This window comes from Phaseolus vulgaris, chromosome 10 (genome assembly GCF_051622355.1).
Source record: "Phaseolus vulgaris cultivar YP4 chromosome 10, ASM5162235v1, whole genome shotgun sequence".
In the NCBI taxonomy this organism is placed as follows: domain Eukaryota; kingdom Viridiplantae; phylum Streptophyta; class Magnoliopsida; order Fabales; family Fabaceae; genus Phaseolus; species Phaseolus vulgaris.
The window spans coordinates 3,668,513-3,684,609 of record NC_143507.1 but is presented as its reverse complement, the minus strand read 5'-3'; the positions used below and the strand labels follow the sequence as shown (position 1 = coordinate 3,684,609).

Genomic DNA, 16,097 nt, shown 5'->3' with positions numbered 1-16,097 from the left:
AAACTTCAATGATTGAAAGGTACATAACTGAAGAAAGTATTGAATTTTGTTCAGAGTACATGTCAAAATCAAATCCAATAGGTCTTCCAGCTAATTCATGGCACAACAGGCGTTCTACAAGTAAATGTTTACATGGTGTGAATATTGTAAGCAAATCTCGATTAGAAGTCTTGGAAGCACATTTGTATATATTCAATAACACATATGAAGTTATACCTTACATAGAAGCTCATAAAGCCATTATGAAGGCAAATAACCCAAGATAAGAAAAAAAGTGGGTCTTGATGGAACATAATAGAACTTTCATGCCTTGGTTTAAAGACGAGGTGTTAAAGGATTCAACAACATCGGAGACCTTGACTTGGTTGACTGTTGGATTGAAGTTTGATGTCATTTCTTGTAAAGCGTACGAAGTGAATAATTTTATATTTTACACGAAGTCTATGGATGAAAAAAGTATAGTTCAAAATAATGGTGTTACTCTTGAAGTCGAGTCAATGCAGTTTTCGACTTCGAAAGATACAAATCCAGTACTTGGATCAATGGCATACTATGGGTTTATAGAAGAAATATGGGAGGTTGACTACACTAAGTTTTTCGTTCTAGTTTTCAAGTGTAAATAGGTTGACAATAAAAGTGAGGTTAAAATTGATGAATCGGGATTCACACCAGTGGACTTTCGAAAGATAGGGTATTGAGATCCTACGTAAACATTGGTATGTTGTTTTACACGGGAAAAAACAAGGGGAGCCCATAGATGATATTGAAAATGGTGACCCCCGTTCATTCACACCAATGATAATCAATAAAGATGACAATGTACTTGATGATGTACATGCAACCTGTAAAGACCACGGTGAAAGAATTTACACATGAACATTCAACCCACTATGGTAGTAAATTTAGAAATACTTTTGATAATACGCATTTAGAATTTTATGTATTTGTTTTATATGATTTTAATTCAATGCAGATTACCTAATGTTTGTTACCTATTTTTTTAACACAGATATGGATAACGATTAAACTCCAATAAGATTTCGATCCGGACGAGGCAACAAAGGACCTACTAGATTGAAGTGTCTCACATTGAAACGTGTTGTTGGTGAGACGACACGTGTTAGCATTGACGTTAACGCCGGAGTGGCTTTTGATCCTAATGCATATGAGTTTAATAGCTATCTTGGAGTTGTTTCTCATGAGAGGCTCTCAATTTTGATTAATTCATGGGATGATGTGTCAGAGGTCGATCAGAACATGCTCTGGAAGGATGTTCAGATAAGCTTTACATTATTAGTGTTATCATATAATGCTTTTTAATATTCATTGATTAATTTTAATTTGGTGATGTTATTTTGCAGGCAAATTTTGAAATTCCTAATGTGGAACCGCTTCGATCAAAGATTCTATCCAATATCGGACTTAAATTTCGTCACTTAAAGTCAAAACTGACGACGAAATATATTTTTGGCAAGCTTAAAGGCGAAATTTTTTGTTTAAAGTACAAACATATTGATGAAGAGACATGACGTCTTTTTAAAAAAAAACCATGAAAATGAAGCTTGGATGGTAATTATGACAAGATTGTCGGAAGAAAGCTCAAGAGATAGCTTTAAAGAATGTTACCCCGCACGTACTGTCTCGTTCGGGGTATAGAAAGCTTGAGCAATCACTGATGCTAGAAAAGGAGCAATCTAGATAGGGGAATGCGTCTGAGAATGTGGAAACAGGGGTCACTTCTCCTCCATCACCACTTTTTCGCCATATAAAATGGAAAAGGGCCCGAATTAAAAAGTCGGGTGCACCAAGTTCTGGGCAATCAAAGGTTATCATCAAAAAAATTGTTAGTTATTTTTAGCCTTTTCATTTATTTTAAAACATTAATTATATTAAAAATTGATATGATTTTTGTCTTTTGCCGGATTCCTTGATCTCCCAAGGTAATTTTGTTCCTAAAGGTCGTCACGATATCCTGGTTGAAACAATTAGACGACCTGAGCACTATGGTCGTGTTCGTGCAACAGGACAAGGGATTGAAATTAAACTATATTTTGGAGTTTCAACAACAACACTCATCCTCCTCCCCCCAAGAGACCAAAGCAGAAATGACGAGTAAGATACGTGAAGAATTAATGGAGGAGATGAGAAAGGAGATTGATCGAATGCGGCTAGAGTTGCGACAAGGGTTTTTATGACAACAAGTTTGTGCTGAGCCGATTCAACCCCTTGTTAGTCCCGCTCCCAAGAGCACAAAGGGGAGTTGTGTGGCTCCTACAACATCAGGGGAGGATACCATTGGCCAGACGAGGCAATGTGAGTTACTAGTAGAGGGCGGCATGCTTCCTCAGGTGGTGGCCATTGGAAAAGTCTATGAGGAGGCCACCACCTTACATAACATTCCTTTCTCCCCTGATGTGGCGAAGGTAACAGTTGAAAGAGTACGAGTACCTGATGCTCATGTTCCACTACCTTCAGATGAGGTAACCATTATGGCCGATGTATTTCAGACATTCGTTGCCTGGCCCAGACACCTCATTCGAATTATGCCAGAACCTCCGATAATAATTTCATTTCATTATATTAATTTATATTTATATATTACATATAATTTAATACTAATGCTCTTTATTTTCTAGAAACCTCGTCAGAAACCAAGTCCGAAAAGGAAGCATGAGGTTCTGATTGACGATCCTATAGCTTCCTTAGCTGTAGTTGCTAAACAGATTGGATGAGACCCTTTGGAAGTTCCATGAGATGATACATTTTTTGAAACAAACACTGAGCTGCCACTGTACATATACATGTCAAATTTGTTAGAATTTGTACTTGGGGATCAGGAGCTCAATATAAATATAATTCAATTTTTTATGATGTAAGTATCTTTACCTATATTTCAATTTAATTTATGTTAAATTAACATTCATTATGCTTTAACTAATTACTTTTAGGTTTTTGAATGGTCTCTCTATCACTGAGGAGAAGGAAAATGTGTATGGATTCTTAAATCTCGCATATACTAATCCCATCGGAGCAAAGGCAAATGAGACCCAATCATACATCACTAACACCCTGGAAAAAGAGGGAAAACAAATTTGTTTATGCCTTTATATTAATGAGTAAATTTAATTATATGTCATCAATTATTACTATTTCATGTTTTAAATATTTACTAACTCTTTTCATGGATGATATTGGGGTCATTGGCAGTTACTTGTCTTATCAATGGTTGATAAGACTGCTGTGTGGTTTTGTTCCCTACACAAGAAGATATCCCCAACTCTGTATGTTACTAATTAACCATTTACTAACGAGGTTTTTTGTATTAACCAATTCATGGCGTGGATATAACATCCTAAAAGGTCGATCCAATTCAAATTTTCAAAATTTGAACTAGATAAGACTAAAGGTTTGTAATTTTTTTCTTTCTCTTTTCATTGTTTATCAATATACTAACTTTTACTTTTTATTGAATTATAGTGTAATAAACAACCAGGAAGCTATGAATGTGGCTGTTACGTTATGAAATGGATGATTACCATCGTAAGACTAGGCCTTAAAATTGATTGGCAAGAGGTAACATGATATGTTAAATTATTTTTATAATTCTTGAGCATATATGTATCTTAAAACTAATTTAAGTCAACCATATTTTGAAATGCATTTCCTCACGGATGAAGCACCATTCAGAAGTCATAGCATATGTGAGACATTCTTGGTCCACATATTTCATAATTTTTTATAACTCTAGGATAGTTGATCAATAGTGTATGAATTATTTTTAGTTTGATTAGTGTTTGTAATACATTTTGATCAATATATATAATTTGATTCTTTGAATTTATCTGAATTTATGTATTTGTTTGGCTAGGTATATATAATTGAATAGGTTAATTTATATGGGAATTAACACTAAACAGATTGCACTAAAAAAACACCATTTACAAGGGCGACTATTTACCATAGCTGCATTTGTAAATCCAGCGCAAGATTTACAAAAGCAGCTATAGTAATAGCCACACTTGTAAATGCATTACCCTTAAACCCTAAACCCTCATTCAAAAGCATATACATGTGCGACTACCAGAAATAACCGCCCTTATAAATTGGATTTACTAATGCAACTATATAGTCGCCTTCTTATCTCTTTGATTTAAGAATGCGTGCTCATCAAATGCAACTCTATAACTGCTCTTATAAATGTAAAATAGCTGCATTTGTTTTGCCTTTTTGCACCAGTGACGCTTTGCAGGTAGTAGATGTCATAGAGGTGGTAGACACTTTAAGGGTGGTAGGTTCTTTATGGGTGCTAGACTCTATAAAGGCATTCGACACTATGGGTATATTAGACGCTATGGGGACATTAGATGCTATGGAGGAATTAAACACTATGAAGGCATTAGACGGTACACGGGTAGTAGAAAATGGTACATGGATAGTAGAAGGTACATGGATGATAGACGTCATATGGGTGTTAGGTATTAATGGAACATTAGGCACTACCATGACAATATATGCTATGGGGTTAGACGCTTTGATGGCAGTAGACGTTATTGAAATGGTAGACACTGTAAGCTTACTAGATACTCTATGGTTAGACACTAAAGTATTAGAGTCTATAAAGGCATTAGACGCTTTGGATATGGACATTTTGATGTCAGACTCTGTGGGGTTAGACATTATGGTCCTAAATGACATCTTGATGGTAGATGATATTGGTTTGGACTGTCCATTTAATTTAGTGTATGCACCTACACATGTATTAGCAAAGTTCTCCTCAATGTGAATGTCTTTACTTTAGACAAAAGCACAAACATGATCAATACCAACATTAGATTTGTCAACAAAATCATAAGAATTAGATTGTTCATCCATAATCGTTGTAATGACCTACTGTGGAATAGAGTATGTTTCTTCAAGTGGCATAGAAACTGAATATATAACATAATTAATCTGAAAACACAGAAAAACCATTAGAATCACAAATGCATCCTGTTTTAGATTATGAAAATTGTGTTAAATCAAGATTCAAGTTTATATTGTTTTCAGACTCTTGCACTTTTTCTTCTTTCTCCTCTTCGTGGAACTCGTGTTGTTTTTCGTCCTCTTCAATTAATACAGGTTATTCTACTTTTTCATTTGCATAAGATGACTTGATATTTATATTACTTGGAGGATTGATAACTTTTTGCATAAGCCTTTTTAATTGATCATTCTAATTTTGAAGTATGATTCGACTATCCTCCATATCTTGCTGGAATATCAGGTTATCTGGTTGCATTTTCATATTACTTTGTTGGAATTTCATGCTCATCTCACCCATTTGCTTCAACATCTCTTCCAAAGTTGGTTCTTCATTTGGATGTATTGCACATTTATAAAAATAAAAAAATTAGTTGCATCTGATAATTATATTTTGCACAATACTACTCATTAAATTGTTTATAATATGATTCATAGTTATGTTGTTGATCATGGTAAAATGAAAAGTAACTCCCAGAAAAAATAATTATTAAAAAAAATTAAATACATATTGATGAGTACATTTTTATTTACTTTTAGAATATCTAACATTAAATTCTTAAAGTATAATTGAGAATAAAATTAACTATTTTAAATGAGATTCGCATAGATTATAATTAAAATAATTATTTAAATCTAGATTTTAGATACATCAAAAGATATTTTGTACCTTATTAATGATTAAAATTGTGATAATAAAATGATATTGAAAGAAAATTTTGGCAAAGATATAGATATACACTTGGCTAAGTTCTTCAACTACCTATCCACCAAAACAAACACTTGAATTGCACGTTAACAAAAATATAGAATAAAAAGAATTAGTAGTGTGAATTAAATTAGCACAAAATGAATGAGCTGAAGATGATTAGTGTAGTTTAATCCACTAATTATTTTGCTGATCCCTCGACATGAAGGTCCCTCAATCACACAATTCACATCCCTATAATTATTAATCTGGGTCCTCCATCATTCAAGTTTCTGTTAATCACGATTATTATAATATATTTCATTTCTTTCTCATGCTGTAATACTTCTTTTTATTATTATGATAATTTTTTCAGTTTTTTATTATAATTTTAAATGTTTTAAATTTCATTTCTCTCTTGAAAAAATAAATTAATATTTTTTCTTCAAACTAACAATAAAAATACGTTATAGCAATAACAAAAATAATTTAAAAATTATCTTAATATAAAAATTATAAAAGAAAATAGAGTGTATTCTGTAATGCAATAAAGAAATTCCAGAATCGTAATACCATTTTATTTTATTTTTATTAATAATTAGTATAATTGAGCACATACCTAATTTTTAATAATTATCATAGATTTAAAAAAAAAAAATCAATATCTATAATTATTAACCATTTTCGCTACAAGAAAATCATTAAATAAAACTAATTTTAGAAAAAAAAAATAATAATTAGTTGCTATATTAACTAAATTAGAGACATTTTAAAGACTAAAAAATTATTGATTTCTAAATTAATTTTTATTATTGATAAATATTTTTTAAATTGATATTTAATTAGCTACCAAATTTTAACTGTCAATTATTTACCTTCTAAATTTTGTAGTAAAAAATTGGATAGCTAATTAGATACCAATTTAGAAAATATTTATCAATAATAAAAATTAATTTAGAAATTAATAAATTTTTTAGTTTCTAAAATTATATCTAATAATCCAACTAATTATTTTTATTTTTAAAATTAGTTTCTATTAAAGTTAAATACACGTAATAATTATTAAAATTAAACAAAATATATATTCATTATTTTAATTATTAATAGAGTTTAATTAAAATTAACAGAATTAAAATTTTTACAATAAAATAATAATTTATCTTATTATATTAAAAGTAAAATATATCTATTTATTGTATTTAACTTGGTATGTATTTAAAAAATATTAAATTAGTTAGTAAAAAAAAATGGTGTAAAGGTGGTAACCGGAGAGAGAGTAGGCAAAAGGGGGTGTAGGTTTGGCGGATGAGTGGTGAGAAGGGTAAACTCAGCCTTTCTTTCATCGCACTGTTCCTTTCTTCTCACGTGCGTCATCGCCATCACCATCGCTATCATTCATCTCATCACACTTTTTTATATTTTCAATTTTTTAATTCACTTTTATTCTCTCACCAAAGACAAATCATTTTTTCTTTCTATAAAATTAACCATTTATCTGAAATTAATTTTAATTATTTTATTAAAGCTACATAGGAAATTGACGTTTTCTATTCATATGGGGAAAATGACATGACGTATACTTTATTCAGCCAAAAATTAAACTGGTTAAATCAAATCAAGTTTCTGTTCAAGGGGGTCTTTCTGACCCTTTGGGTTTTAGATCAAGTGTATTTCCAATTTTATCTTTTTTTAGTTATTATTTTTATTAACTAAACAAGATTCTTTAATTCAAGTCCAGACACTTTATTAAATTATGTATTTTTTATACCATACAATCATTCTAACAATACTAAATTGGTTGGAAATACACTACATACTAAAATTATTAATTTGGAAAGGTTGGTGATGGTAATATATATATATTTTTTTATGTTAATAAGTAGATTTTAAACTTAGATTAATCGGTTTATAAAGTGAAGTTTGTATCTACTTATACTTTATCATTTATATACTATAAAATGTTTTAATTTTTAGTTGATATGAGATTTCTAATATACTCCTCCCACACTGTGAGGTTTGCACCCATTTATACCTTATTTAGTTATATAGTATAAAATGTTCAACACCCCCTCACTTCGAGAATGACAGCTCGATAACGGTCTAGTAGTGGGTGACCTATAAGTCTAACAAATATTCGTTACGATAGTTCACCGAGAGTGACAGCTCCTGCGTGAGTGGTCCGATAACAGCCTGATACTTAATAAGGCCAACAAACACTCGATAGGGTATGCTCAAAATGATTTAGGGTTACATAGTAAACTTTAAGCCTAACTTAACTTTATAAAATCAACTTATAAGATGAGATTTGCACTTACTTATATACTATAAAATGTTCTAATTTTTAGTCGATAAGATCTCCAACATTTAAAAAAAATACTATAAATTAAATCTTAATATATAATTAGTAAAAATAATAAATATTATTTAATATAAATCTTCATCTGCTAAAAATATATATTTATAACATTATAATAAGTCTTTGATACCGAATTTAAATTAGAACAAATTATCGAACCAATATCACGTTAAAATAATATTTTGTGTTATAATTATATTAATCCTAATGTATATTGTTAGGTCTTGGAAACTATTAAAATGGTCTTTGATTGTTGGTGTTGGGTTGTTTTAGAAGAAGGGTTTCCAAAGAGTAATATTTTATATTATGTAATGATTGATTTAACGATATTATTTTTTAAATTTGAAGTTAGAATAAAGTAATTTTAATTTTTATGAAAATAAGTTAATTTTTTAAGCAGCTTAAAATGAAACAAACTATATTCAAGAAAGTTATTCTGTTAAAAAATTAGTATAGAAAGTTTAATTTAATCCAAATTTCATCTAGCAACGTGTTATTAATGCAGGAATCACAAGAACATGACAACATAACTTTATTTGGATAGAAGGAAACGTAGGATGATAATAATAATAATAATAATAATTATTATTATTATTATGATTTAATAAACAATATTGTTTAATATTTTGTAATCATTTAGAAGGTGATGGAATAAATTTAGAAAAAAAAAATGAAAAAGTTTAGGAAAACGACAAAAGTGAGAAACCCAGTGTCAGACATACCTGCAACCCAGGGAGAAAGAAAGGAGCAGACACAGATATATACATACATTTATACATTGGCTATTACCGGGAATAGCCGGTGGCCATCCGTCTGAAACCCTATAGGTCTTCGTCCTTGTAGTGTTTTGCACTTTGTTCCTTGTTTTGAAGGGAGAAGAGAGAATCTGTGTTGTTCACTCTGAGCCACAACACTGTAGCAAGAGAGAAACAAAGAAAAGACCAAAGAAGGAAGCTGTGAAAACCAAAACCCAAAAACACACACAAAAACCTTAACTTAATTCTCCTTAAAATCCCACATCACGTATCCAACTCACTACTATATAGTTACATACATAGAAATAACTAAATCACCTTCTTTCTCTGTCATGCTTCACAACAACATCACAATTATACACACCCTTTCTTCTCTCTCGTTTCATCGTCACTCCACACACTCTTCTCTCCCTACCTTGTGTTGAAGAGCTTCATTTTCAGCTTTTGGGTGCTTCTTTGCTTCTTCTTTTTATATTTTTTTTCTATGGCTGAGGGTTTTGAGGCTTACCATGTGCCACAGCAAAGCAGAAGAGATAAGCTAAGAGTTGTGGTGACACAGAACCAACATGGTCTCGTTGAACCCTCCACTTTGCTTCCTTTGTACGACCCTTCTTCGTTCATATCTTCTGAGTTGCTAACCAGCTTCCACAACACCCACAAACACAACTTGGGTTGTGGTGTGAAGGAAGAACGTGCAAATTTGATGATGGGTTTTGGAGGTGGAGGCGTCATCAACAATGGCTCTTCTTCTTCTTCGTGTTGTTCTTCTAACTCCTCTTCGGTTTCTTATTTGGATCCTGAATCTTCGTTGCCTCTGAACCAAGCCACAATTCAGGTTATTAACAATAACAACAACAACAACATGTTTCTTTACCAAGCACAGAACCTGGGAGAGTTTGATCAGGGTTATAATAATAATAATAATGGTAGTGAGATCATGGTGTTTAAGCCTGAGCCTTTGTCTTTGTCTCTGTCATCACATAACAACGGTGTGAATCTTCAGCGATATGGATCTGTGGTTTATGGTGATAAGGTTGGTGGGGTTGGTGGTGGTGGATGTGTGGCTTATGGTGGTTCTGGTTTGAATGAAGTTTCGAGGTGCACGGTGCCTATGGGGCCATTTACTGGTTATGCTTCTATATTGAAGGGATCGAGGTTCCTGAAGCCTGCGCAGCAATTATTGGAAGAGCTATGTGATGTTGGTGGAGTTTGTGCTGAGAACATGGTGGCTGATGCATCGTTGATGGAACCTATTCCTCTTCCTCCTCCTCAGAGTTCAAGTGAAGATCTATTAGGGGATCAAGGGGGTGACCAGGGTCGCAAAAAGTCAAGACTGTTAACTATGCTTGATGAGGTTTGTGTCTTTTCTGTTAACATCCTTTTTCTTTCTCTTTCACTTTGTGTTATTCTGACTTCAAAATTTTGCTCAAGGGGTATTATTTTTGTTGTTCATGTTTGATGTTCCTGAGGATTTCAATTTTAGTCTTTTGGTCAAGTTACTGTTTTAGTTTAGGTTATCCAGAAGAAAAATTTGTTGTTGAGTTCCTTTTTTTAATATTGTTTAGGTTTTTAAAAGTTTGCTTATGTTATCTTTCATTAATGAATGGCTAGTGATTCCTTCAAAGTGGAAGGTTGCTTAGATTCTTGTTGATTGCATTGAGTAAGCGTGTAGTTATGTTTGTGATTATGTCATTGTAGTTTATATCTTTTATGAATGGTCTTTTAACTGTACATATGTGCATCATCAAGATTCTTGTATTTCCTGTGATGGATGGCCTCGGTGAACTCAATTGTCCTTTTTGGAAAAGTTAATGGGAGGGAATATATGCACGAAGATTGGCATTGTAAAGTGCCTGTCAACTATATAAAGATTTCTAATATGTGACTATGTCACCCAGTTTGGGAGGATAATTTGCATAAAGTTCTTGAAGGAATCCATTGGAAAAGATTTATACTCCTAAAAAGTGTGTGGTGATATGATCATGAGGTTCAAAGGTTAAAGAAACTTACATACTTGGATGAGAAGGTGTTTTACCTTTATGTAAAGTTGTCATTATTTTTTAATTATTATTTTGACAGTACTCAGGATTTTGATGCTAAAATTGTTTAGCCTGTCACACAAACTCATGAATCATGGTACAATTTAATCTTTCACACACTATTTTGAATAAGTTGTTTTTGCAAGAAAGTGGTCTCTTAAAGGGTGGATGTATTGATTCTGTATTGGAATTGGGATATTGGATATTTATCTGTTACTATTTTTTTTGGACTATATTAATGATAAACTGTAGCATGAAATGAACAAATGTGTCATACATGGTTTGTGATGATGTTTATCTAGTAAAGATACATGCGGTATAATACCATTTTATTAAATATTGATTAATTTCATCTTAGCCCACAAAAACATTTCTTAATAGACCATTTAACTTAGAAAAGCACCTTCAGGCACATAAGTACTACGCCCCTTTTAAGATAAATACAAGGGCTATGTTTGTACTATGTTAGTTAACTGGTGTCCTTGTAAATGATTTAAAAATGTTTAATGTTGTCTTTGCATTTTTCCTCATATTGTTCTTGGGGAATAAAACTAAGACAAAGGGTGATAACATTGATAAGGTATATATATACACACATTTTCCTTGTTTGTATATGATGGCTTTGATTTTTCTCTGGTTGAACTTCTAGCTGAAAGCCATTTTCAATTGCTGTTGTAGAAATGTGTGGTGGAGCAAAATCTTTATTTTACCACAATGTGAAAATGTTTGTTTTCCCATATTTTCTCTCACCTTATTTTTTACATCACAGTTCCTGCTTGTGATTGGTTCCTTAGTGCATCACATTAGGTGTAGGAATTTTGATAAACTCTTATGCAATAATTTTAATGGGGTACAAGTCTTTTAACTTGAAGTGATGTTGTTAGTGTAAAAATCATGACGGTGACCATAAATTTATATGAACCAGTGAAATAGTAAAGTTCAATATTTCTTTTTCATTGTAAACATTAGATTGCATATGTTTCTCCTTTTGAAGTGGATGAAATTTATTACCAATTTCAGTGAAGTAAAGTGGAACTGTCTTATTTCTCTCTCTCATTTAGCTGTTCTCCCAAACAGTTAAAAGATTATCCCTTTCTCTGTTGTGTAATTACTCATTTGGAGGATTGGATCAAGTAAATGTGAGGGACTCAGAAGATCCGTCTTTGAAATTCAACTCTATGAATTTATAATGGATGTAGTTTCTTTCCAATTATTTATCTGATGGTGGGAACTTTCTCTATTTAGATATCAATATAGTACATGTTCTTTCAATTCTCTAATTTCTGAATTTGTGATCAGCCTTCAGGCAATTCAAGTAATTGGTGCAGCATTAGCTGAAATCCCAGAGTCATAAATGTTGAATTTTTAGAATATCAGCCTGCAAAGTTGATATAAATTTTATGAATCATGCTTCCGACAAATTGGACTTCTTGCTATCAATTTTTGCACTAAATTCAAAGGCATCCACCCTATATCTTGGTCTTTTAGGTTCAAACTTATTGGATGCAAAGGATAGGAAATTGACAAGTTTGTGAGGTTTGAGCATAATTCTGTTGTATGTGATTTGCATTTAATTTGTTTTCCTTCTTAGATTGTCTTGGTAAGTATGTTATTTAATGTGGAGATTCACATGGGAATTTGATAGGTACTATGGGGTGCCTATATGAGATGTTTGGTGGATTAGTTAGGTGTCCTAATTGTTGTTGATTTATCCTGAACAGGTTTACAGGAGGTACAGGCAATACTATCAGCAGATGCATGAAGTAGTAACATCATTTGAGTATGTTTCAGGCCTCAGCAATGCAGCTCCCTATGCAAGTTTGGCTATAAAAGCCATGTCCAAACATTTTAGATGCTTGAAAAATGCAATTACTGACCAACTTCAGTTTGCCAATAAAGCTCATTTTCACATCAGCAACAGGAAGGATGAGTCTTCAAGGTTTGGCAACAGTGATAGAGGCCCATACAGCCAAAGGCCAGGGTTTCTTGAGCACCAACCTGTTTGGCGGCCTCAAAGAGGACTCCCCGAGCGCGCTGTGACCGTTCTCAGAGCATGGTTGTTTGAGCACTTTCTGCACCCGTAAGTTCTATGTTATGTTTGTTGGTATGAATCACAAGTAACTTCTGGCTAGCTCATTTAAATTAAGCCAACTTGCTTAAGAGGCTAAAGCAATGTTGATGAGAAAATCAATAGTTGATTTTTGCATAAACATGCGTGACAACAACTAATGATTTTCTCATCAACAACTGAGATTACTTGTTCAGTGAAGTCAAATATGAATGTGCTGGTGACATCATGATCTTTTTGACTCCCCGGATACACATTTAGCTCCTTTCATGTATTGTGTTTTGTTAGCTTAGTTATTCTTTTCCTTTTCCAGTTATCCTACTGATACAGACAAGATAATGTTGGCTAAACAAACTGGTCTATCTCGTAGCCAGGTAAATATTATTGATAACCAACCTCTAAGTGTGTTTTGGTTTAACTTTTTTTGAAGAAATATTCACAGGTGCTTGCTAGTTTCTTGAGTGTATTTCTCAAAAAATTATATGTACCCAAAATGTAGTTAATCTTTTCATTCTTACTGACCAAAGGGTTTGTTCTTCTAATGTTTGGCAATTTCTATCTGTGTGCAGGTGTCTAATTGGTTCATTAATGCAAGAGTAAGGCTCTGGAAACCAATGGTGGAAGAAATACATATGCTAGAGACACGGCAGGTTCACAAGAATTCACAGAAGGAAGAACATTGCAGGAACAAGTCAAGTGATCAATTACCTTCTGATAACTCCATTGTTTCTGAGAATCCATCTGGGTCAACAGAAAAGTTTCAAGATGCTCCTTACAAGAGAGCTACAGAAGAACTTCCTAACATATCAGTAAGGACTCAGGAGCAGCTGAATCTTGCCTGCACAAACAATCAGCCCGGTGGTGTTGGAGTGAACATGGGTGGCAGTGCAAGCAATAGTGTGTCACTCACACTTGGACTTTATCAAAATCATGGTATTGGGTTGGCTGAACCTTTTACCTTGAATGCAGCACAGCGATTTGGTGTTGCTCTTGAAACCAACAATGAAGGCTATGTGATGAGTGGATATGAGTCACAGAATAGGCATTTTGGAGGACAACTGTTGCATGACTTTGTAGGCTGAAGGTCCTCAATGTCTAATAACTAGCCTGGACTTTTCATTTGATTAGGGTGATATACTAAACATGTTTCTGTTGTGCTTTCATGAATTATCCAAAGTTGGAAGAGGGATTGGAATGATGCACTTTGTGGTGACAGTGGCAATGATGAATGAACCAGATTAACTCATCTTTCTATTGAACTTACTTGTATGAAGGTTGTAAAATTATCGTGTAAATTCATTTGAGCTTATTACTGGGAGTAAATCCAAATGCTCTTGCTCTTTAAGCTCTTTTGTAATACTTCAAAATTCCTGTTAGTTATCTTTTGGTCTTTATGCTTTATATGTAGTTCCTATATATGAAACTTGCAATCCTCATAATTGAAGTTGTTACTTAGGTAACCCTTTTCAAAAATTTGCCTGCAATGAACCATCATATATAAATCATTCATTAGATACACTAATAACTCTTTTTGGAGTGTGTTGCATTTATATCTCTCAAAAGTGAGATGAGTTTAATGGGTTGGTTCTAATACATGGACTATGTTAAGACCACCTCCATTTATGTGAAATTTAAAATGGACAATTTTGATATTTTTGGGGTGTTCTGTTCATATATGTCTGATTAGTGTGTTTGAAATAAATTCAAAATGAAAAAAATCAATCAATTTTAATGGAATTTTTAAAGTTGTCATTTTATTCTTCATAAAAGTATAAAATTTTTAGAACATGTTTTCCAGAAGACATATAAAATGTGTTCCAAAATAGAATTTCCAAAACAAGTTTGTTAGAACACAAAATACATTGTGCAACAAGATTTGTAGGACAAACTTTCCAGAACATGATGCCTTCTAGAGCGAGTTCTCCCTCTTCTTCTTCCAAGGGTAAGCAGCAATGACGTGGTGCAGTTGGTAATAATGGAGTGCATGAAGAAAAAACATTAATTCTATTTTATCCAAAAGCCCATTATATATTAGGCCAGCGAACTCGTAATGGACTGATCAGCTTATAAGCCTAATTTTCCTTACTAATTTAACTGGAGGGTCACCTTGAGTTGATCCCTTGATTATATTTATCTAATATAAAGGTGTATCTTTCATTTGTAAAGACAAGACATCTTGAAATTGAATGAAGGTTTCCTTTGTTAGTGTGAGAGAATTTGAATTTTCTCTTCTCTTGATTTGATTATCTTGAGAAGCTTTATAAAGTGGTGAATCTTTTTTACTTACCGTTTAGTTCTTGGAGTAGTTCTTGGAGGTGGCGTGTTCTCTAATGTTACCAGACGATCTATCACCCATTAAACTGTAAGTCTAAGCATTTTGATGATAAAAAAACACTATAAGTTGTGTTAATAACTAAGCTCACTCTTGTACAACATAAATAGAAACAATATATTGGACAATACATGAGACATGAATATAAGTACAAAATGTATTAGACAAAATAGGCTATGAAGATTGAATATAACCGAAGCAACAGATAATGACATAAAAATATCAGATGGACAAATCTTCACTAGAAACATAAGACGATAATCATTCTATATCAACAGACTCATCAAGCTAGTAGATGATGTTTACAAAAGGAACTTAATGGATTGTGTTGTCAAGAAGAACATATAACAGACAATGAGAGCATTAGTGCAAGACAATAAACGATAATTCAATCACACACGTAACAAATGATTATGCACAAGTGAACAAGAAAGTTTCCAAACTTGGAGTTTACATTCTATACATTGTCCAAATGATCGTTATATGTTTTCAATACTCGTTTTGATATTATGAATTCATTGTAAATGATTTTTATTCAAAATGAATAAACTGAATATGAAAATATAATCTATTTCGAAAAACATAGTGTATATTTGATTATAGTGATATTATGTGAAATATATTCAAGAGAAATTGAACTTATATTGTGAAATATTTATTTTGAACATAAACTTGAATATATTGTGTTGAATTAAATTTGAGATTAGAAAGTGTTGATAATGTTTATGGATGTATACCTGAGAATTGAAATATATGATAATTGAAACATAATTAAATATATTGTTTTCAACAACACCCATGCTTTAATATAAAGATTATATTGATTGTTGAGTCACAAAA

General features: G+C 32.3%; 1 protein-coding gene across 1 annotated transcript; it reads left to right on the top strand.

Moving 5' to 3' along the window:
- The first annotated feature begins 8,789 nt into the window (after positions 1-8,789).
- LOC137818884 (BEL1-like homeodomain protein 9) lies at positions 8,790-14,326 on the top strand. The gene is made up of 4 exons (XM_068622524.2): positions 8,790-10,172; positions 12,579-12,937; positions 13,239-13,299; positions 13,495-14,326. The coding sequence occupies exons 1-4, from the start codon at positions 9,303-9,305 to the stop codon at positions 14,005-14,007; spliced, it is 1,803 nt and encodes a 600-aa protein (XP_068478625.1). The 5' UTR covers positions 8,790-9,302; the 3' UTR covers positions 14,008-14,326.
- Positions 14,327-16,097: the final 1,771 nt, after the last annotated feature.

Bases quoted from the DNA above. Each gene is read 5' to 3' on its own strand.
- LOC137818884 (XM_068622524.2), top strand. From the start codon at position 9,303: ATGGCTGAGGGTTTTGAGGCTTACCATGTGCCACAGCAAAGCAGAAGA. The intron at 10,173-12,578 runs GTTTGTGTCTTT...TATCCTGAACAG, and splicing joins TGTTAACTATGCTTGATGAG to GTTTACAGGAGGTACAGGCA. The intron at 12,938-13,238 runs GTAAGTTCTATG...TTCCTTTTCCAG, and splicing joins TTTGAGCACTTTCTGCACCC to TTATCCTACTGATACAGACA.